General features: G+C 45.2%; 1 protein-coding gene across 13 annotated transcripts in view; it reads left to right on the top strand.

Moving 5' to 3' along the window:
* LOC122574641 (AF4/FMR2 family member lilli) overlaps positions 1 to 24,801 on the top strand; it is a 166,933-nt gene that overhangs the window by 61,052 nt on the left and 81,080 nt on the right. For all 13 annotated transcript variants that reach the window (XM_043742511.1, XM_043742481.1, XM_043742471.1 and 10 more), the window contains one exon: positions 1,790 to 1,976. In XM_043742511.1, the coding sequence (XP_043598446.1) occupies positions 1,790 to 1,976 (187 nt within the window). The remainder of the gene's footprint in view (positions 1 to 1,789; positions 1,977 to 24,801) is intronic.

Below are 24,801 nucleotides of genomic sequence, written 5' to 3'. Positions count from 1 at the left end.
CAACCAGGGAATCAGTGGTATTTGGACTCGTAATGGGGGAGAGATACAGGCGCGTGGAGGAACGAGACGAGATGCTACGCCGCCGGTAATATCTGTCCCGTCGCCGACTCGTCGGCCAATGGCCCCAGACTCCATTGACCGAATCCCGAACCGTGAATTCGACGTCGCGACTCGTCCCAGCTCCTGTGAATTTTGCACCGATCTCGCGCTATCCACCCGAAGCGATCTTCCTGCAGCGTTTTGTCCGGTCCCCTCGATATTTCCGGTAGCCGCGAAAAATCGACAACAATCACCGCACCGACGAGCCGCACCGTGTTCGTTAATGAACGCGGCGGCTAGGATTAGCAGCGCGGATCGATATCCGCTGGACGGAAATTAGTAATTCTTTGCGAGCGTGCCGGTTTCCATCGTATGGAAATACGTTGGTTGGTTGGACGGCGGATCGAATCGGGATTGAAAAGCGATTCGTTGACCCAGTTTTCATTGTTCGATCGACGATTCTCAACGATGGGTTTCTTTAATGTAACGCGTAATTCGATTTCGCGGTGGAAGATAAGAAGCAACAGGAAAAAAGCTTTCCATCGGTTGGCGGCAGTTGGTGGCGATCCTGACAGAATCGATAATTCGCGAGCCATGTTGGAGCTTGGTTCGTTCGTACGCAATTGCCGACGTCGTCGTCGCCGGAAACGCGACTAAACAGGTGTTTGCGCCAGCTGCAGCTGCTCCCTCTATGGCTCGTCACGAATCTCTTCTGTCTCTGTTTGCCTAGTTTCTTTCATCGTTGTCGGTATTCTTTTAAAACGTGGGAGTTACTCTCGACAACGTGTCACACGTGCGATGAAACACCGGCACTCTGCCGATTTCCGGTCGCAGGACGGACGATTCTCGCCGCGGTGATCGCTCGCGCGACGAATCGATCGATCGCTCCGCCGATAATATCCGCGGTCGACAGTGGCAAGAAGCGCGACAGAATTTTCTTTAAAAAGACGCACTTAAAATAGAACGTTTGCTCAGCCAATGTCACGGATATCGAACATCGACACGCAACGCGACCCACGCCAGTTCTAGCGCGTCTTGTATCTGCATTAGTTCGCCGAAGAAGTCCATTTGTGTCTCCTATATCGATCTTCTTATTTTCTAGTTAAATACCCTCGATCTGTCTTTTCGTTGCTATAAAAACAGCCTGTAAATACGCACACGCTCGGTCATAAATCATCTTTAAACGCGAGCTTTAAAATCAGTTTGTTATAGGGTTTTCGGAACGGCATAATTTTTAGTTTTCCTTATAATATATACGGTTATCAAATATCATTTACATTATGTATAATTACAACACATTCGTGTCTGTCTTGGATGAATTAAATGTCTCGTAACCCGTGGTAACTGTATATCGACACGGATATACATTGTTAACCATAAGTATAATTTATTAGTCGTTGCATTTAATAGAGAATTCTAACTAATCTGAACTTTACTCTATGTAATATTTTACGTTATATTTAACAAGTAACGTTTATAGTTGAGAAACTGGAAAATAAAAATACTCGAAAGCGTTCGATTTATATTGATTTATATTTTTATTTCAATTTATATTCCGATTTATATTCCAACGTGTACATTAAAGTACCTCGACATTGTGCAAATAACCCTACAATCAATTCGAAATAACGTATCGGTGATATCGATGGATGATTCGTAAGCGACAGTAAAGTCGAATCGAAAACGATAATCCGTCGATTATCCTGAAACGTCGACGGAGAACTAATCGAAAGGAATATTTGACTTGCAGCGTGGACCGGGACCGGCTTCGGGAGCGGGAACGACAAGCCCGCGCGGCGATGTCGGTCCAGGCCGAACAAGCGGCTGCAGGAGGTGGTCCTGACACCAGACACCATCACCATGGCCACCACAACCACGCTCACCATCATGCTAATCCACACGCTGTCGCCGCTCCGCTCTTCCGTGCTCCTGTCAGGGTAAGTCTCCAGTCTTATTTTTCTTCTTTGCCTTCCTTGTCATCGATGTCCCTCATCGACTACGATACCTACTTATTTGCGCCAAAGCGTCCACAAAATCCTCGCGAAAGCGTTTCTGGTCGGAGGATCTAAGGATAGACTAGTTGATTTCGCGACTTTTATTTCGCAACTTATTTCGCAGTACGAAAGCAAGCACAAAGATTTCTGTCGTTTAAACTTTAGACGTTGATTTTTATGGTAATGTGTTTTATACAAGCAATGGGATCAAGGATCGACGATCGTAATGTAAATATACCGATGAAAACAGATGGAATATCGTTCCTTGTGTTGCTCTCGCTCTGTAAATATTATCGGCTAGTAGGGTATCCATTTCCATATTTGTTTTTAACAATGTTTCTATCAATTCTAAATAACTTATTTTTATATTTGGATTACGGTAGCATTTTCATCGATTACGTAAAAAATTATAGATTTCGTTATAGCGTCATACACACAACATGTTTATTTATCGAGCCTATAAAATGACGCTTTTGTTTGTTCGGTGGATGCGATAAAATTCTTCGTAATGATCGTTTTCAGCGGTGTATTACCGCAAAATGTTATCACATCCAATACATTTCCATAGCCTTTGTCCATCGTGTATGATTTATAGAAATAAATATAATTGGAAGGATAGAAACGAACAGGTATACATATTTCAGACAATTTATACAGCGTGTCGCGCGTCGCGTGACAGATTACACGTTAGTTTATCGAATGATTCGATCTGACTCCCTTTCGTTTGTCGAACAATTTAATATAATCTGATAAATTTTACATCTACGAAATGTACGTACGACACAGTAGCTTGTAAAATCCATTTCAAGTTTCTAATTACAACGCCTGGTATCGATAGCATCTCTTTGAAACCGATACCATATTTACCTAGTCACGATTCAGTCAGCTCGTGCCGAGGATTACATCGTCACTCGCTTACTTCCAGTCTTCCAGATTTAGTATTGTGGTTCGTTAGAGCATTAGCGCTTCGATACCACATTTAGGTGCCATATGGCGTCGCCCTCCTTTTTCTTGCTGGCCCACGCAAGTCAGGAGGAAACATTTGGCCGCTTCTCGAACGGATCCTCAGGGTGTTCCGATTTCATCCCCGAAAGATGAATACCGAAGCGGTAGCAGCTGCCTAAAGGGTCTACAGAGAAATCCCATACGATCGTTACGACGCCAAAAAGCTCGTCCAGCTTCTCCCATGGCTCGTAAACATCGGCAGCCGCTTCTTCCATTTCGCTCGAGGCCGACCTGAATTTCTATTCACGTCGTTTCTCCGCTTTTATTTCCAACCCTTTGGTACATCAAAGATCAGACGGATCGAGTCGAAGTAGGAAAAACGATAGAAAGGTTCTACGAACGTGCCGTTCGATAGCCAAATTCCTCCAAATTCCATAAATCGAAGTAAATGGGAAGCGGCGATGGTGTTTTAGAAATGAGAGTATCGTTCGAGGTGTTTTCCGTGATATCGATCGGCAATCATCGATGCGATTCCTTGCACAGCATGTGCATGACCTTTCGAACGTCTCTCGCCTCTGAACCTCTCTTCGCTGCTCAACAGGTGTTCCGCGACTTTTAAACTTCTCTAATAACCGCTTTACGAGCCTTATGCGACGCACCTTGCTCTCACCACCAAATTTTCTAACTCCCTTTACGTTCATTTTAAGGAGTCCAGTCTTCGTACTACGTCGAGAATAAACAGTTGGCTCCTCGGTTCTTTCTGTTCTTTCTGTTAATCCTGTTAGCTTGTGATTACTACAGTGGTTACACGCAGTTCAAGTCAAAATGCATGCAACGTAACCACTCTCATAAGAATCTATACGGTAGTAGTAGTATATGTAGTATTTGTCGCTTGTATGGAGTTTACGTTCGGTACAATCTTGCCGTATATACGTGTGAGTGTGCACATGCGCGAAGATATGAATCGTGTTCTAGGTTTCTGGAATAAATTAACTGTTTCGTTAAAGTCGTGGTCTCTTGCTGTTAAATAGTTCGACAGATCGGTTTACCTCGGTTTGTTCCTATTGTAGTGCCTGACTCGTTTCCCTATTTATTCTTCTAAGTAGAAGGATTTTAATCTCATGCATGATTTATATATATATATACCTTTTAATAGCTTTTCTTCTTGAAGAGAAAGCCTACTTATAATATTCATACTTTTTAAGGATGCTGGTCTACGTTGCCTGTATCGAGGACACTCGACTAGAATACGTTCCAGTGTATTCATCTCGCTCCTATTGCACAGTTTGCGATTTAGGTTCTCGTTAATAAGATATAGAACACCTTACACGTTTACCATCCATTCAATTTTCCTGATAGTCTTAATCGGACCAGGACTCTTTCGTAGGTAAGAGGTATATTTAAGCCTGTACATTTTGCTTTCCCTCTTTGGTCTGATTCTTCGAGGTTTTATACAAGACGTTTATACAAAATACCGCGCGTGGAGGCATATGGCCACGTTGGATCTTGGCCGAAGGAGTTTTCGTTAATCCTGTTTAGGATCCTGTTTCGCAAGGATCCCTGTACTTGATCACCGCGACGCGTTAGGCCGTCAGAAGCACGCGTCTACCGTGTAATCATAACCTTAATCATCGTTTGCATGACGCCAAGTACACGGATAATTCATAGATTAATCGAAGAAGAAACTCCAAGTAAACTTTCACCCCGCGTACGTCGCTGCGACCTTGTTTTCGCGCGATATAAAACGGGATCGTTAAAAGGTGCGCGCAAGAACTCTAGAAAGGCAACGTTAGAAGGCGAGAGAGGGAAAAAACGGGAAGATACACGGTAAGAAGAAGTTTCTAGCTTTCTATCGGTTCGATCGGCCTTCGTGTTCCTCCTCGCGAATCTGAAAGTCTAGCGTCACGTAACTCGTCAGCCAGATCGCGCACTCGCGACCACGAACGTGACTGCGCCTCTTATTTCGCTACCGGAACCGATTCACGAAAGCTTGCATTTGACTCGACAGTGTAACAAAGCCTCGAAGAACGTGGTAGAACGAACCGTATAATCAAACATATAACGTTCAAGTTCCTGAAAATTTCATTCTAACGATCTAGCGTCGATTGACAGTCTTAAATTTATTTCATTATTATTGTCATATTTCTAGAATTATATCATTTTAATTATTGTCATATTTCTATAATTATTTCAACAACGAAACGCAAAAAAGCTGTGCATGCGTTACGCGATTCGCGATACGAACTGCCGGCAGGAAAACAGTTTTTCCGACATTCCGCCAGCACCGAATTTTCTGATAGTCGTTGCAGCGAGGGTGATATCCTGCTTCGTATCCTTTTCGAGACATTAATACGATTCGAGATAAGTAGGCAACCGATTCAAAATTTGTCAAAATTGGAGTCATGGAAGGGCGAACCGTATATTTCCATTACATTGATTCGTCCAATATAGAAATACAAGTTTAATATTAACTGGTCTTAAATTGTAGGCTATTGACGTAATTTTTATCAATGGAAACTTAAACTTCCTGTTTGTAACCTTTCACTGAAATTACAGTGTACCAATCCTACTGCATCGTTTCCTATTCCATATGTTGCGATTACTGTATCGGTAGGAACGAAGTTACATGTAAAACAAGCGACATTTTACGCTCCCGAGGAAACTCGATCTCCTTGTCTTTCGCTAAAAATCTAGAATTTTCGTTCCGCCGTTCAAAACTCGTATATTTTCAAGCCTGTTTTTAACTTTATAACTATTCTACATTCTCTTCGCCAAAGTCACTCACATTCGCCGGCCCAGTTGCGGCTAGATCGGTCGATGTCACTACTTCGCGCCTTATTTTACAGTCTACCTATATCACTCGCACCGACCTTACATCAAAGCGCCTGTGCCCGACGAGCCTGTTTATCTTCCGCTTGTAAGCTGCTTGCGAGCTCCAACGTCTATATACGTTGATGCTGCTTTTGACAATCAGCGTGCAACGTCGGAGTGCTCGACGCAACGAGTACGACGAAGTTCAGTTCGATAGTAGAATTCAGGACGATCTCGGCGAAAAAGAAAAGGGGACGAGCGTCGAGGGAACGTACGGACTTGGATATCGTAAATCGAAGTTCGAGAAGAGATCGTAAAGTCACGAACGCTCTTTATCGGTGTATCGTGTGCGGTTTCGGCGACGCACGATTTCTTAGAACAGTTACGCGATCGGGGAACAGTCGTAATTCTGACCATCTTTTATTACATAATTTTGTGTCCCTCTTTAACCTTTCAAATCCTCGGAGATCCTCCATTACGATTCTATTTCGATGTTTCTTCACACTTAATAGAATTCCATAAATTCAGTAAATATAAATCACTCGGAAGGTTAGAAATAAAACGTCGCGTTAACGGGATCTCGGTATCCGCTGACTTTTTCACTGCCAGTCAGCCGTTTTAACGTACTCTGCGTCATATCGGAAGTGGCAAGAGCGTTTCGCGATCGGAAATAAAGACACGATGTAAGCCGGACAGTGGAAGCGAAAGAATAAAAAAGAAGGAAAAGGAAAAGCACGCAATGGCGAGGACGAAGAGGCAGAGCAGAAGGAGACGCGTGCACGCCTATGGCGAGACTGTGTCGCGACATCGTACGCGAACTTAAGCAGCAGGCGCGTATTTATTGCCGAGATTAACGGCGTGCATTTGCATTTCCATGTAGCCTGGCTCGCACGGCGAAAAGTTGTGATTTAGAGCGAGCAATGGTCGCAACGCGCCGCGAGGGAACGAGATGGTTTCGAGCGGAGGGACGAAGAGAACGAAAGGGGTAAATGGTAAAGAGGGAATGGAGCCTCGCTTTTTCACCGATATGTCCCGCAGTAATGCACTCGGCTGTGCACGAACGCGAAACGACGACAACCGGACGAAGGGCGCACGAGCTGTTCCAGCTAGATGGAGACCTTGCTCGGAGCCGCTACACCGCCGATTATACGCCACTCGTTCTCCGTTAAATCGCTCGTAGTCCGACCGACTCGCGATAGAGGAAGGAACTGCGCGCACCTTCGTGTCGCTTCACCGGCTTGGCAAATTAATGGAACGCTCCTTGCGACCGAAGGTCGTGGGTTTCTAGATTTCGTGCCGCGCCTTTTACAATTTTCTCTGTCTACGTCGCTTAACGTTACAATGATCGACTAGTTTGCAGCGTAACTCGGATAAAATTCCTTCCGAAGGAACTCGAATAAAACGTAGGAATTTCAGCTAGAATAATGTAACGCGGAAGAAATCGTTGAATTGAAGCAACATTCGGTAACTTTGAATATTCCCAAAGGAAGAGAATAGACAAATAAGCAAATTACGCGTTAATAGTCGATGCTGAATACGGCGCCAGTGTCGCGACTTCGTCGTAAGATCAAAGAATAGCGATAGTTTGACGCGTTAAAGAACAATGTATCGTACAAGCGGATGCTAATTGCTAATTATGCAGGATGTATCGGTAATTCGTAATTTATGACTTGCCGAGGATTGTTCCAGTTCTATCGATCTGGTCGAAATCGGTCGATGAAATCAGTTTCAAGAACTGATGGGAAATGATAGCGCGACGTTACCGTGCTTAGCATCTGCTGGATACTTAATCGTAATCGTAATCCTACGAACAAGAACTTTGGTCGTGTTTTGTCATTCTTCGCTAGGTGAAATTTAATCAAGTAAAAAATGGTCCGCCCTTTCCGTAACTAGACGTTTGAACCCGATTGTAGGATGTCGGAAAAGCTTGGTTGCGTCACGGTCCTAGGGGCGAACAGCATTCTTTCTGACAACTGTCTGGGTGCATTTTATTTCCGCGCAGCAGATAAGAGGTTGCTGGTTGCTTTTCTTCTTTTTCCTGGCATACACGGACGTGTTTACAGAAGCGAGCAGGTGGAAATGTCTCCTTCGCCGCCTTGAAAGCTGCCGCAATAACCGAGAGAATACTACCGCCTTGTACAGGTGTCGAGTTGCGAGAAGTTGTCTGTCCTTATCTCTGTCTCGTTTCATTCTTTTTCCTTTTTTCATCCTCTTATTTTTTTTTCGCGATCCGTAACGCGCGTATTTTCGAACACTGAAACGAACCGCGACGCTAATGAGCCAACTTTGCCATCAAACGGTCGTCGCTTGGATACCGCGAATTCAATTTCGTGGTAATTCGATTCGTCTGGCATTTGCGAATACGACGATCACGTTAAACGTATCACGTTAGAAACTCCGACGTACGCGAAATACGAAATCGACATCTTATTCGTTCGTGAACGCGAAAGGTACCGTAAGAAGTCGTGCAGATGTTAAGACTGCAGAAAACTATCGAAGACTGAAGTACGGAAACCTTGTCCAAGTGAATTCGTATAGACGTGTATAGACGTATCTTAGAAGGTCTATGAAGTTTTTCGTTCGTGATATACCACGATATTGCTGCCATTTCAAGTAGAGCTTTATTCCGTTGTATAGTATCTTCGTCTTAAATCTTTCACTTGTACGCCAATGAATGGAAAAAAATGTAAAAGTCTGTGATAAAAGATGCAGGAAATCCGTGGTATCAATGCAGGGTACTCTGTGACTGTTCCGAAGTAAACAAACTTTGTCCCAGTTGGAAAGAAGCGATTAGTCGCAACGTAAATCTTTTAGCCGCAGTAGGTCAACGTTATCGAGTCGGTTACGACGACCGTTCGTTGGATATATTTCCGATATGTCGTAAACAAGGGTTGTAACGAACAAGTTTGCCAGATCGTAGAAATCTCGTTCCAGCAACTTTCCTTCGTACGACACGCGGAAGAGGAGGCAGCGTTCGCTAGATGTAACCGCGAGTCGTTGCTATTGCGAATCTGGACATACTTCTGCCCTTTTCGTTCGAAAAACTTGGCTCCGTAGGCGTTTCACGCGGCTAGAAAGCTCTCGATTCCGATGTTTCCGCCGCTTACCTCCGTTGGATTAAACGCCGTTTACGTAACGTCGCCTCTACCTCGTTTCGACTGTTTAAATATTCCGACGAATCCGTTTTGAACAGCGTGGATTGCCAGCGGAACGTTCCTTCTACTACGAAAGCTGTCTGAAACATGCCTGTGCCTGTTTTCTCGAGCTAAAGGGCAAAGAAGCATCGAATCGCCGAGAATGTGTCGAAAGATATATCGAAAATATTCAGCACTTTCTGAAACTGGTATGAGAAAGCTAAAGTTAAAACGGTCAGAGATGAGCGCTATGTAGTTGTTTACGGTAGGATCGCTTCGTTTGCTTCAAATCTAATCATTTCCTATTATTTCTTTATTACTTTCTTGTTTTCTCGTATATATAGGATGATATTTCAGCTTCTTTTTTACTGTATACATGTGCGTGTATAAATTACTTTGGCTACCTGTAACGATACGGTAGATCGGTTTCAGGATTGTTGATGCTAATTGTGAAAATTAGCTTGTTTTACTTCTTGAAACGACGTAACGTAATTAGATAAATGGGACGCACGAATTTCTCATGAATGCTCTTTAACGAACACGAAGAACGAATAGAAGACTCGTCGTTAATTTGAACACATCGACAGAAACTCGCATGCTCTTACTGCGAGTTGAACAAAATATCCAGGATTGTATAAATGGTATGTGAAATGGATCGAAACTTGGATAACGATGCTGTTTCTTCTCGACTAGCAGAGTATTTTCTCGTCAATGGAGGGATTTTGATTCGACAGATCTTGTCGAAGAATCGCGTGGTCGTGGAAGTTGGAAACGGAACTTTATTCGCCTCGTTGACCTTGCGTTCCGATAAAGTTCGTCGTAGCATTGCGGATTACATGGAAGAAAAGCCATAGGAAGGCAAGGAATGGAATTTTCAGTGACGGGGAAGAAATCTGACAGGCTCGCGTGTAGAAACGTGAAACGGCGATTTTGAATTACACGCGAGATGGATGTTTCGCGGAATACACCCCATCGCGTGCCCGGGACTCGCGCATTTTCACGTTATACCACTTTTTATCGGGAAATATTTGGATCGCGTTGGACCGTTTTCTTCGGCAATCGATAGTCGAACGATAAATAGCGGCAACGTAATGGGCTTGCTAAACGATCTAAATTTCAAAAATAGTAACACGTTGTAGTAACATATATATTTACGAAGATCGTAGATCGTGAAAGGTAATGATTGGAAAATATATGCGAGGAACTAGCGAGAAGGAAAATAATCTGAAGAGACAGTGGGCTGCTTTGATATTAAAATGAAAAAATAGACACTCGATCGACGTCATTTGTTTTAGTATTTAACGATGCTTTATATAGTAGCCGTGGATTCTATAGAAGCTAGAATACCTAGAGCATAGAAATCGCGTTAAGTGCCATTCACTGATTTTGACAAACTTTGTCTTCCACTCCATACATAGATAGCAGCAAGTAGCCTTCTAAAAGATCGACGCCACACGGTCAACGTGTAACACGTGCTTACAGTGTTAACTTGGCGCTTCTATAAGTCAGCTAATGAATTCGATGGAATTCTACTTTTCCCGCCCAGCCTATATATTCTTTGTGAATACGAAGTAACTACGATTTAACGATAAATCGTGGTTACAATTTCTTTAATATCCCAATTACGCTTGTATTCTGACGTGAGGTATCGGACCTGCTATGACTCTAATATTTGAAACGCTTACGTATCCAGATATGATAGTCGCGTTTCGTGCGGCACTGGACGAGCCGGTCCCTTGATTAAACAAATAATTAAAGGATTGTAGAGATCAGAATCGGCGAGAAGCAGGTCGGAGAGCGTTCCATGATCGTTTACGAGGAAGATACGAGAGACAACGTCGACAGTATGTCGGTGCCTCACGCCTTCAATTAACCTAATTAGCTACCGTCACGTACTCATTAGGGACCGAGCACTGGTTGCCCGCCCACCGGCAATTCGTCGATTTTACCGGAAATTGTTGCACGGAATTTGCCCTGGTCCCTCTTTAATATCTCCGCAAAAATAATCACCGTGTATATCGGACGGTCGTACGATATTCTCTCTCTTTATTTCCTTTCCTTTCTTTCTTTTCCCTGTCCTGTTAACGTATACTGCTGTTACAATATCTACCGATACTTGGCTCAAATTGAACGCTTTTCGTCCTTTTTATCGTTTCGTCGATTTATTATGAATCTTTTAGTTTACTCGCATCATGTTTTATTCGCCTTACAATCATAATCATAATTGGACCCTGCGGATCTCTATACAAATTCACATTCTTATATTCAGATTTATTACTCGGACTTTCTAAATATCCTAACGAATTCTTTATCGTAGATATTTTTCCACTCGCGTATACCGCCTGCGTTCTGTACATATTTGTACATTCAAATTTCCCATAAATGTACAACCATCCGTACGATACAAAATATAAAATATATAATTAAAATTTGCTAGTTTCTCGCGTTATATGTAAAGGGTAGATGTCCTGATACTTAGGGTACTTAGCGGAACAGGTCGTATTAAGAATCTAACACTTATCTGAGCAGAATCTGGCGATACGCAGTTAACGAAGAACGAAACGACACAAATGGGTTGGTTGTTTATCGTGAATGGTTCGTTTTTTGTCGAACGACCGATGGTAATGAACAACGCCTGGCGTATAATAATAGCAAGGTAACAAGACAGAAGACACGGACGAGAGCAACATAGTGCACGCGGCTCTCCTCGTTCTCCTCCTCCTCGTTACGTAACGAACAAAAGAGTAAATCGCGAACGTGCCGGACAATTAAAGAATTACGATCTACTTTTTATACGAGTCATATAACCGACGACGGGGCTCTTTCTTTGTTTGCCAACAGGAACGAGCGCAATCCATTTTTCTCCGGTGCCGGTGCACCGCGAACAATTTGTCCTCCGACGTTCGTAACTCGAATGGACGGTAGAATCTTCGCGAAAGCGGTAACTCGATTATTTAATCGCTAATGGTCAGAGGATGCTCCGTTTCTCTATCTTTTAACGCGATAACTTTCGCCTCCCGTACCTCGACTTCTTCGAAGAAACGAGTAACGTTCCAATTATTCCGTTTTGATATAAGCGTCGACATTCGTAACAGAAAGCTCGCTTATCTTGGCTTTCTTATTTCGCCGAGGAGTCTTTTAGTCTTGCCGTTGTTTGGAACAGATCAATTAGTTGAACGTTAACGTTTGTACCTAAACCTGTTACGTTGTTCGAATCGCCTCTGACGTAATTGTATTATTCTGTGGTTAAAACGGGCCTCAAGTTTGAGAAACTTGAAGAGAAATTGTTATCGATACGTGTGCTTTATCGTTTCACTCTTGAGTATAAATATCTTCTTAAAACATTAAAAGTCTTATGTTTATTGTTTATTCAAATGGAAATTAAAGTTTGAAGGCTCCAGTAAAATCAACGACGAAATATTGATTTTATTAGGTTGGTGTATAGAAAGTGACACGGCTGCAAATAAAATTTCAGTTGTGTGCAATTAGTTTGGAACGTCGGCTATTTAATCAAAATAATTTTGCGAGTAATTTAATGTTTCTCCAATCGCCAAGTACTTACTTTTAATTAGTTCCATTATTCCAAATTGCCAGGAAGCCAATAACGAGGATTTTATATTTTCTGTATAAATCTTCGTACTAAATATATGCATATATAACAAATTGTTTCTTCTTTAACGTGATCGATAAGAGACGACAGGAACAAACGTAATAATTCCAATTTTGAAGAAACGAAATTTCATACGCATCAGCGTAACAGCTGGATACATTTTCGCGATGGAAGCTCGCGTCGCGTGCAATATATCGATTATCGACGGAATAAATCGGAATATATCGGAAAAACGTGGAATATATCGGGTTACGTAATTCGCCACGAGATTTTAATGATCGCGCGTGGCCGCGTGTCGATGACGACGAGGATCGTGATACGATACTCACGACGACGAGGCGCCGTTCGAACGACGACAAATAGCGATCATTTGCCCGTGGTTCGTGTCGTGTTTTGGCAGCTGGGAATTCATTACGCCCCTCTGTCCTCGTTCAATCATCGAAAACCGATCGATGGTATACCGAAGAAACGAGTTACGTGAATTTCTTGCGGCGATGAACTTCAATGAAATCTCAGCTATCGTAATTTGTCCCTAATATCTGTCTGCCGAGAAAGATGGAAAAATTAGATAGCTGTATCAACTTGAACGCGTATCTCAGTTCTCTATTTCGACGTCTAACTAGAAGCGTCTGTTAGTCAAATCGATCTCTTTACAACTAACTTCTCAATCAACTTTTTAAATCAAAATCCATCGATTCTTCGATTTATCTCCTAATCGTCACTCGCAATACATATTTCATCGATCCGGCAAATTGGTAATTCTACAGCTATTTCGTCTGCAATCCGATAGATTTAGATAGAAGCTACTGGGCACAAGACGACGATGGTGTATGGTCTAACACAGAGAGACAGAAGGGCGATCACGAATCGATCGTAAATACGCGATAGGTCCTATCAATGGGGAGGAAAGATTGTCAAACACATCAAAGACAAGTTAACTTGTCGTCAGATTCGAGTAAAGGATGATTCACCTTTCGCGATCATCCGATCGTCTACCAATCGTCTATAGGATTAAGTCGTGCTCTCGCGTTAAGCGGAAAGCGAAGCCCGTGATTTGTAGGTCGTTTGATCGCATTATGCCTGCCTCGTGGTTTACGTAATCCCAATGTTCGTTCGTGTGTAGTTGCATTGGTGCATGCCATCTCTCTCTCTCTCTATTCTCTATCTGTTTTGCGTACGTGTATTGTAATGCACGTTTCACATATGTACGTAGTTAGCTATATGTATGTATCGTAGTGGCGCGCCAATGTTAGGTATACGTGAGATTATAGATTAGGCTAGATCCACAACGATTGCGCTTTCCTCGTTTCTCTCTCACTTTTCAATCTCCCTCAGATTTCCCTCGGCTTTTCGTTTGACTGACTCGCGCTCTTCGATTCGGTATTCTACTTCGAGATTCTCGCAAGATTCACTGGAATTCTCCTCTTCTCTTCTATTCACGAATTTCTCCGCTAATTTTTTATTATTAGGGAAAATAGGTATGTTTGGATGATAAATATCCGGGGAAAAGTACAATAGTTAATTCTTAATAGAGAAATTTTTCATTCATCGCATTACATCGTAGTTGACGTAGTAGGACGAACTCTATGAAAGGGTGATCTTTATTTTTGCGATAATTTGGAAAATACGAGTTGCGAAGCGTTATCGCGCTAACAAATATAGGCTAATAGTGTGACCTTTGATCGCACTTGACATTCGCGACATTTATATGGCACGGACACTCTGCAGAGGAGCTTGTGTATCTAGAGCAACGTTTCACCTTGTGTGATCTAATGGATTCGAGTATTTTAATGGTCGCATTTGCCCGAAGAAACGTTAATACGCGTTTAATTCATTTCTTTCCCGATTAACATAATTTCCCAATAGTCTAATAACTCTGAAATCTGGAAAACGCTACCAACTTCCCACTCAACGCTTTAACCTTTCGTAAAGCGTGCTTTTGCATAATTGAGGTAGCATCATTAACAAAACTTGGAAAGTCGAAAATTACCAGCGTCAATAAATACCTTTGGCCGATATTAACAAGTTTGGCAGCGAGACGAATGAAATTTAGCTAGTAAATCGTGTAAATTGTAAATTATCCGATTATGACGTTCGACGAAAACTTGACGAAAACAAAATCGTAAAGGAGAAGTCTGCAACTTGCAACTTGTCCATCCACTGATGTTATTAGTTGGTAAATTTTCGCGCGACAGAACACTGATAACACGTACAGAAACGGTCAATATTTACAAGCTTACGGGAACAAACAAACGCCGTTTCGTTTAAACAAGAAACAACAAGGAAACTGCACCAAATTCGCGCAGAAAAGCGGACGCGAGCGGACGTAACCGCGAGGAATTTAACTTGCTGAGTTCCGACGTCTGCCATCCGATTAGTCGAGCCGACAGCTACGGTGAAAACGAGGTCAGAGACGAGAACGAGCGGCAAAGACGGCCACTGCGGCATGCATGCATGCACGCACGCACGTATGCACGCACGCACGCACGCACGTACGCACGTAAGCCAGGCAAGCAAGCACCTACTACACGCACCGACACGCGCGCGCTTCGACGGAAATGCGGCTCAACCGTGGCGACTTTCCGCCCAGAGACCGCCGCAATCGCTTGTTTTTCGTAACAAAGATATCGCCGTACGAACCATCGTGGCTGTAACGAATAACGTGAAAATTACGCCACCATCGCTACCTTCGATATCACGTTGATTATTCGCCAATGAGGGTCTAGTCGATTCTCGTCGGAAAGCGGAGCACCCGAGTTAGATTGTCCTTGTTCTTATTCATAGCATTATGCTCGCACGATGAGGCGGACGAAAGAGTACGATACGATACTGCGCGTTAGAGGAGAAATTAATTAAATGCCTATTGGCAATGAAGGAATATGGGGATGGATTACGATAAGTCACATTTCCTCTTGCTACGGGGAAATAATAGAAAAATTGTCTTGTATCGTTGATCAGTCCTCGAATTCTCTCTTTATTTGCCTTTTTCAGGATCAAGTACGAAGTTTTTCTTAGATTCTTGAATATTTCAAAGATATCGAATGTCGTAAAATTAGACTTACGATGGTAAACCAACGTTATGGGATTTTTACGTAAGCTCGTGCAAGATGGGTCTAATTATCCCCATCTTGACTATTATTTATTTATTTATTTATTTATTATTGCTTAGTCCGTGTCTTTCGGCTTTGGACGAGCTTTCGGTTTTACATCTCGTTTACCTATTTCGCTTCTTATACATCTACCTTCCCTCTTATCCACTCTGTTATATCGCATTCCCTTAATTATTCTGTCTTTAAAACTGTGACAACTTTTGGGCTTTTGCCTCCTTGCTGTGCTTCCTTATCGTCGTTCCTCCTCGTCTTGTATTGCCCTTCTCTTCTCTATTATTGTTTTTAGTTCTGTTAGTCCTTCCCCAGTCTGGTTTAGTATCTTTTCTGTGTCCTTTGGTCCTCCCGTTATTTCGCATTCTTCTATTACGTGTCTCAGGTCTTCTTCTTTCCTTTTACATAGCCTGCATCTTTCTTCTCCCTCTTCTTTCCAGTGTTCCCTTGCTTCGGTCTCGTTTCCACATCTGAATCTTGTTAATATTTCTCTGCCCTTCCACCCATCTTGACTATTTTCCATTGAAATATCGTACCGTGCAGAGATGGAAAGAAGTCTGCAAGGAATCTTGATGGATGTTGTTTTTTAGAAACTCAACGCAATCGTTGCAGTTAAGCACGCGTATTGCTGGAAAGTGTCACATATTCGAACAAAACAATGTAGCGTCGCGTGACGGTGCGCATCACCTGGCTTGCCCCTGTGTCGTTCCACGACACTTCTCTCCATCTCCGTGTTATAGATATACCTCTTTGATCACAAGTGACATCGATATCGAAAAACCGATACGAGTAAACCTATCGTATTTTCTCCTTACGATCCTCGCACGGAAAGGATGTTCTCGTCCCATAAAAATACATCATCTGTTTCGCAATCTCGTTAGATTTTGTTACAAACTTTTCGAACAACTCGATAGAATGTCGCGAACGAAAGCTCGAATCGGATATCCATTAGATCGGTTAGCAACAGGGCCGGTTATTTGCCGATGGTGTAAATTAATTAGCCGACAAGATCGGTGGCGATGTTTTCGTGGCACACGTTAGAACGAAAGCACGAGTTAACAGCTTCGTCGGTAGCGGTCTAATCGGGGAAAAACGTCCGGGCTTTTCCTGGGAATTAATTAGTCCTCCCGGAGGCTTGTTATCAGCCAGCTCCGAGGCAAAAACGATAACGGGCTGTCACATGGCGGGGAAATGCTTGGCGAAGCCAGTTCGTGCAATTCGTCGAGTCGTATCGAGCACACAGAAACGCGCGTTATCCTTTCCGCATGGCGAATTAAAAAATAAAAAACAAAGACAACGAGGAAAGGGGGATATTGACCGTGTTGTGTAGAAAGACGGAGTTGCGTAGAATGGCCGTCGAAGCAAAATAATCTCGCGCACTTTTCGCTCTTACCAGAGGAGATATTCCCACGAAAGGCAGGAAAACTAACGTCTGGAGCTCGCGCTGTCTCTCACGATATTATCGACGGGTATACAACTTGCGTTCGCACCTTCCCATACTGTTCGTTTGTCATTTTCCGTAAAATCGGCTGGAATCTCGAGCCGGGCAGACACCACCGGAATCAATGCTGTTAATCCAAGGTAATTCTCTCGACTTACGTGTCAAGGTATCGCGCGTGAATAACGTTAACAGGTCCGTCATTCTGCGGGAAATCGATTCAGGCTGCGACTGTTACGAATACGCGTTCCGACGAATCGATGTTTTGACAAACGAATCATCTGGGTTTCCTCGCACGATTGAATCGCCATTGATGAAGTTTCGCAAGTTTCAGGCCACGAGTTACCCTCGTCGATAAATGTTCGTAATTAGTAACTAGTTTGAAAAAGAAAATATCTTTTTTTACAAATATCAAACTATCGTTAGCTTGGTTGTATTGTTCGACAATAAATTACGACATTACGAAACTAATTCTTTTTTTCTAATAAAATTGAAAAATGTTTCATCCGACGCTCGTACGATATTCATAACAGATTTCTGCGAGTGTGCTACCGTACGGCGATAAGAATCTTACGATCGTTTGGACGCGTCCATCGCAATGACAGTTTATCGTAACCATAGCCTTATTCGCGTTTACGAAACGACCAAGGTTTGCTACTAGGCCAGACGTTGTTGTTCGCTCCTCTAAAATTAGAAGATCGCAGAAGAAACGGGAGTCGAGTCGAAGCGAGGGGTCTGCTCTGGATCTTTTTACGTCTTCCCTCTGGGTACGGGAGAGACAGAGAGAAAAAAAAAGAAAAGAAAAGATCGGTGGGCGTTAAAACGTTATTAAACACTGCTCGCGTTCCACACGCGTAATCGTAGCAGTAAATCGCGGCTCCGAGTTAAATCGAGTATCCTCGAGATAACGGGGAGTCGATGGACCGAGAACAGCTTCGTAAGACCGGTGTTGGGCTTTCCAGATCGCTCTTAATGACTTTAATGTCCCGTGGGGGAACGACCAGGAATCCCGGAAACGCTCTCTTACCCTCTTCCACCACTTCTAGTCGCTTTCTCTCACGCGGCTTCCAACTTTTGGATTTCCAAGACTCTCTAGACGAGAGGGAGGCAAAGAGTCGGTAGCACGATTCTCTCCTCACCCCTTTTTCTTCGCCTACTACATTATTCAAATCTGTCGCGAGAAGAATGCCGGGGTGAATTTTAAGGGGGCGAAGCAAGTCGAAGACCGGCCAACATTCCTCGTTTCGTTTTCTCGTCTTTTCCGATTTCGCGAGGATTGCTCGTCGTCGACTCGTTCGTTTCGCCATCTTCCACCGATCCTCGTCGATCGTAAATCTGTTCTCGTGTGGCCGCACCATTTGCCGACAGCCACATCCTGTAATCCATAACCGATACCTCTGTCACGTCCCTATCAACGCAGCTGCAAGGTATTCGCAGTACGCGAGTTATCGTGACGGTATCTGTGGCGCCGTATCGCTAATTAAATTACTAATTAAGCGTCTCTACGAGCAATTAAGCCGTGGCGATCGTTGCTTCCGAATGGGCGGCGCGGCGTCTAGTTTCGCTCGCTCTTTCTAGACGCTTACGCCTTATCCTTTCTCATCTGCGAACCTTGCCTGCATAATTTCGTTTATAAACCGAGCAGCTGTTTGAACGAATTTTCTAGTCCGTTGAACTATTACGAAACTCTTATTTTCGAGCTCCGTTTACGATTATCTGTTCGAACGTTGCCAATGCTACACAGGCTACAACTTCTAACGTAGTTTACTCGATTCACCGTGTTGTCACGAAGCGTGCGCTTCACCAGAGAATTTACGCTCATCTATCAGCGTAATTCAAAGATATCCTGGACGAAAGAACGATAAGGCAATAAAGTGTTTCAGTGTGACGATTGGCACACGTTCGATTTTCCGCTGGTTGCTGTAATAGCGTAAGATGGATAGCTATATATACACGTAAGAACGTTATCTGCCGGTCGATCGGCCCGCACGCAACTTCCCGGCAGACGCTCGAAATTAAAATTTATTTCACGCTGTTCGCGATAATTCAACAGGAAGACCTGGTTAACTGGTCGCTGGAAGTTACCGCGTAGAGTACGTCAGGCGGAACCCGCGTGCATTTTTTTCCTTAGGATACGCTGGCGCCCACGAGAGCGCCATCGACGTCGTTAATTACTCGATCGCTTAGAGTATTCGACTAGTTGCGGCCTGTTCCACAGTCATCGGCTAGGAAACTACTTTGTCGGGGGGAGGGGTGGTAACAAGGGCTGCGTGCGTGACCGCGATACACGCGCGCGGTCACACGCGGGTATCGTCGCGTAACCCGCTGGTATTTAGCGTAATTTATGAAACCGCCTCCGACGGGTTCTCCGGTTCGTTTCGAGCGCGGCGGAACGGCGGGGGTGGTGGGCCGTTTGCGAGGGTGGAGCGACGCTGGCTAAAATACACACGAACACAACGGTACACTACGGGTCACACACGGCCACACACAAAGAGAGCAACTCTGGCTTTCACGGCAGGGGTGGTATGACGGAATCAATACCGGTGTGTGAGAGGGTGGGATAATGCGGTGGCTTGACGAGAGTTGTAGCTACTAAGGGAGAAAGGAAAGAGACAGAGGGGATGGAAAGGCGAGAGGGACGCAGAGGTGGAAGTAGAGGAGGTGGAGGAGCGGGCGGAGAAGCCGATGAGAAGGACGGGTGGCGGGGGTGGGCCAGAAGGAAGAAACGGCGGAACGAAGGAGGCAAAGGGTGGCAGAGAGGGCGAGCTAGAAAGAGAGGAGCGAAGTCGAGAACTAGCCGAGGATATAAACAATGGGCTGGTAACCCACGTTCGGTGGTACACGTTGCTGGAAAATTACCTACGATACCGGATAATGCAGAGAAAGAAGAGTGGTAGAGCTGCCGCGTGGTGGTAACCACCTTCTGCGATCGGTGCAGCCATTCTTCTCGGCTTTTACCTCTCTTTTCCTTGCTATTTCCCTCTTCCTCGCTCTTTTATCTTTATTGGCAAGTAATAATCACGAGCATTATGGCGGCGCACGGTCCATTTTTGCGCGACCTCTCCGGCTCGTTGGCTATCGCTCGCGACCGCGGACGGAATACGCGACAACCAATGGTGGAACATCAGAAAGGGACGAACGAACGTTGTTCGTAATTCGAGCGTTAAACGGCAGGCTATTCGAGGCATTAATTTCGGCGGCGGGGAAAGAAATTACGCGGAAGACCGCGAGATTACAGCGAGCGAATAGATTTTCGCCATCGGCTCTCGTCGATCGATCTTTTTACAATTTCCTCGTTCCTTTCCCTTCTTCCCTCTATACGCGACGCGCGAGATTTCTCCCTTGGTTGGTGTCCAGCTATTTTTCTTCCTTGTGGGAGGCAACGATAATAATCGCATTACGCCGGCCGTACTCCGTTTTATGTACAGCCCTCGTGGCCGCATATTAAAGGGGAGTCCGTCCTAAATACGTTAATTTCGCGGCGAAATTATTTGGCTCGTGGTATACACATCCCGTTTCTCTTCTCTCGACGAGAGTAAAAGAAAAAAAAAGAAAAAAATAGAAACAAAAAAGCGACCGGCGGGACTATAATTGCAACGGCAATACCATTGTACTAATGCATGCTTGCACACCGTATACAAATAATTCCCCGTTCCCGAGGGGGAAAACTCTTTCCGCGCTTTTCCATCTCTTTATTTCCTGCGGCGGTTCATCGGCGTGCAATCTCGTTTCTTTTTCCTCCGGTTCGTTATAAAGCTTGGTAATCCAACGATATCTTAGTTTCTTCGTTCTCTCGTTCCTTTTTTTTTTCACCCCTTCTTTTCTCTATCCGCCAAGTTACAGAGCATGGTTACAGAGGCTGCGCTTAGTAATAGCTCGTCCTTTCTCTCCTTCCTTCGTCCTCTTTTTCGTTTCCTCTCTATTCATCGGTTTGTTCTTCCGGATCGGTGGATCGATTCGCGCTGCATTCGCCTCGTCTTCGACCCAAATAGTTTGGTACATCGGTGGTGGCCGTTGCTCGAACCCCTTTCCTCGGTATGCGCGTCCCGTTCGATGGGAACCCGATGGGAGGTCGAGGGCTAGGATTCTAGGGGGTTAATTAATTGCACCCTTGGCACGAGACCACCGTTCGAATTTAGTCGTAGTAGTACCCGCTTAACCTCCCTAATGTCCACCGTGAATTTCGGTAATTTCCCGGATACACGCACCCCTTTCGTTTAACCAGCCTGTTTCTTCTCGCGCTTCGTCCCACGCGTTCTTCTTTTCCGCCCCTTTCTTCTCTATCCTCTCGATTGTTTCCCCTCGTTTTATCGTATTGCGTCGATTAATCTATCGCCAGAGAGACCCGTTGGTGTAAAAAGATTCACAGAGATCCGAAGTATTACGCATATACGAGGTACAAAACGACGTATAAAGTAAGAGAGTGAGACGGGTACAAAGATCAAGGCGAGGCACAAGCTTGTGAACGTGTAAGCGTGACAACTGATAAGAAAAGATTAGAAGATGCACGAGCACAACGACGATTTTTCGTATTGGCTGTTGTTTGTCGTTGATTCGATCGCGCATCCACTGTTTCAACATCGACAAACTCGGCACCGTCGTTTCCTTCGTGGTTTTAGCTTGCCGACGTTTCAACGATGTTCCCTCTGTCCGAGAGCCAATCGATTCCACGCCAATCTCGCCGTCCAATACCATTGCCTCGGTGTTGGTGGTCGAGGAAGGTTAGCTACTAGTCGCTAGAATCGGTGCAGCTCGCTTACTCGTTGGTAAAGGCGTGCAAGACGTCGCGAGTCAATGCACTCGTACCGCGCGCGCGGAGGGACAAAGATCGAACGAGAAAGCGACTCTCGCGATAGGCCGCTCGCGTGAATGCACGACGATTTCAGACAGTTACACGAAGAGCAGGTAAACGGGAGGGGTTGAAGAAGCTGCTGTCAATGTTGCTTTAACAACCGATGCCCGACACAAAAGCCACGAGAGGTCGGTTAACGAAGCAAGAGACCGCGACCTACGGCGACGCCGTGACTCGCTCGCAAAGGCAAACGCGATGTATGTTCAAATTCAAACACGACGGCAGAATCTCTCTCTCTCTCTCTCTCTCTCTCTCTCTCTCCCTCTCTGTTATGGCCCTCTACATATATAAACTGCCTCGATCGAAATTGTAATTTCACCGAGCTGGCGCCGGCGCCGCCGCCATCAGTCAATACCGAGTACCAAATCGATCACTGCCGTTGGTCAATTCCGATGACTACGTTCCACAACAGGGTGTATTCCATGTTTGGTATCCATCAAACGCGATACGTAATGATTTCGATTGTTGGTTCGTCCACGTGACCGACGAAATGGCTAAGTGTGTCAAGTTTGCTCGCGTCCTACAGTATCGATCGACCTACTGACACGCGATCATCGCGAGAAGAAAAGAATATGTTTCGCGGCCATCTTTGCAAGGAGACGCCAGGACCTCGAATGGGACTTGTCGTCGAAAGGGGAAACAGGAGACGCGAAAGAGAAACTCAGAAAAAAAAAAAAAGAATAGAGGAGAAAGAACAGAACGCCGCGTTACAAATAATTAGCAAGCGAGCGTAGCGCGTCGCGGAAGTGCACGTTAGCCCATTAGTTCCGGAGACTGATTCCTGTTACTTAACATTCTCGTTAGGGTCGGGCTTCCTTGGTTACCATCGGGGCCCGATGTTAGGTAACTAGATTCGTTCGTACGTCCATCATCCTAGCGGGCTGGTCGTTTATCAGCGACAGATAGACAGGAAATTGTCCGTGCAATCGTCGAAATGTCGATCCAGAGACGAAAGGGGAGAGAGCCGTGCGAGGTATCGTATCGTATCGTATCGTATCGTATAGTTGCCGCTGGAGCGTAAAAATAAACCTGATGGCGCGTCGAGCGAACGAAGGAGAACGCGCGTGTTCGAGCGCGGCCGTTTGCGGGCCGCGGAGAGCCGATTCGCTTTATTGGCCGGGTATCGGGGCAAATTATAAAGTATGTCATTGTACGTTGCCATGGTGGAAGCCGGTGCAAAGGATGTGAATGACTCTATTTCGGTCGTACACGAGACCCGAAGAGAGCGTTGCGCCGCTATAAATACGAAGGGAAGTGTGCGCGTGATCGGTCCCGGCGTAATTTCGCCGTCCCTCGTCCTCTTCGGGTTTAGTTATGGATGTCTGGCGTCTAGGGGTTACGCAAGGATACCGGGGCAGAAAGATTTCGAGAGGACCGAAGGAGGGCGGCGCGCGAGGTTAACGGAGAATAGAAACGAACTCCGGCGAGGGTCGGGACGAAGGAGGAGACGTAACAGGAGAGACGAGAATGGTGAAGGAGAGAGGAAGGATAAGAAGAGCGATAGACTGGATGAAAAACGAGGAGAAAAGCGAGGAGAGGAAGGGAAAGAGCGAAGAATCGTGTCTGTGCGCGGTTGGAAAAGGGGGGACGGTTGGAAGTGGCGAAGAGGTCTGGCGACGCTCGCAGCGGGAGAGGATGGAACGAGTTAACAGGGATGGGGGGGAAAAAAAAAGGACGAAGGACGTCGTGAGAGAGGAGAGAACGTCGGCCGGTCATGGACCGACGCGAGGGGCGGATGGAGGCGCGCACGAACGAAGCTGCCGCTGCTGTAGGTGGAGGAGCGAGCGAGCGAGCGGGCGAGCGAGAGCGAGCTGGTGTCGTTGACGAGACCGGCGCAGGGAAGAGGGATGAAAAATAATCGTGGATGAGCGAAGCGTCGCCGATGGATGGAGACGCTTACTTTTCATCCTGGCATTACCGTGATTAGTAAACTCCGCTACTCGGTTGCGTTCTGTCGTTCGTAATTTTTTTTCGGGAATTAAGCCGACTACGGCTGCGATGAAAACGAGATGTCGGCTGGCAAATATTTAATCTTTTAATGCTAGCGCGAACGTGCGAACCGAACCGAAGCAAAGAAACGGCTCGTTTCGAACTTTCCGTTCGTCTGTGCGTTAACCGAGAAGCGTGGATCGACGAAGAATCAGCGAGAACGGCGTTACAAGTTGGTAAACTTAACTAGGGGCTAATTAATTTCAAGATTCGATCGAACACGATCCCGTTGATTTCAAGTCCGTTGGTCGACCGTTTGCTTCTCCCTGGCTCGTTGGATTCCCGAGACTCGTCGTTATCGTCCCGATCGGCGATAAGAGTGTGTGATTTGCGATTACTCGGCTACGATCGTACCACGCGAGCGCCTTGCGCCTCTGATTCGAGCGCTAGCGATGAAAGGCCGCAGTTAAAGTCACGGACGCTGCCGGTGGCAAGAGTTTGCACCACTTTAGCAGCAACCGTACGGTGGCATAATGATGAGTGGCCCGTTTGTTTCTCTTGGTCCATGATTACCGACCTTGTAGGATCCCTCGTATGTTTTACGTTCGACGCGACCGAATGATTTATCTGTCCGCCTATAGGCGGTTTCGTAGTTGGAATCGCGAGCACCGATCCCGTGTCCTATTCATAATCTTTTCGTAGTTTTCATCGAACGGCTTGTACCAGTGCTGCTCGTGCCACTACGATTGGACTTTGAACAAGTCCGACTACGAAAAAACCCGATATCCTCGACAATAGCGTCGCGTCACGTTTCCTGCCTCGTTCGTTTAATTAGTCGTCCCGATGTTTCTCCCGGGAGGACAGCGAGGCAGACCTTCGAAAGTTAGAGAGGGAGCGCGAGAAAGTTAATCAAAACGTACGTCGTCGTAGTCGTCGTCGTCGTGTCTT

Source organism: Bombus pyrosoma, linkage group LG2 (assembly GCF_014825855.1).
Source record: "Bombus pyrosoma isolate SC7728 linkage group LG2, ASM1482585v1, whole genome shotgun sequence".
NCBI lineage: Eukaryota > Metazoa > Arthropoda > Insecta > Hymenoptera > Apidae > Bombus > Bombus pyrosoma.
This window is presented reverse-complemented; position numbering and strand designations above follow the sequence as displayed.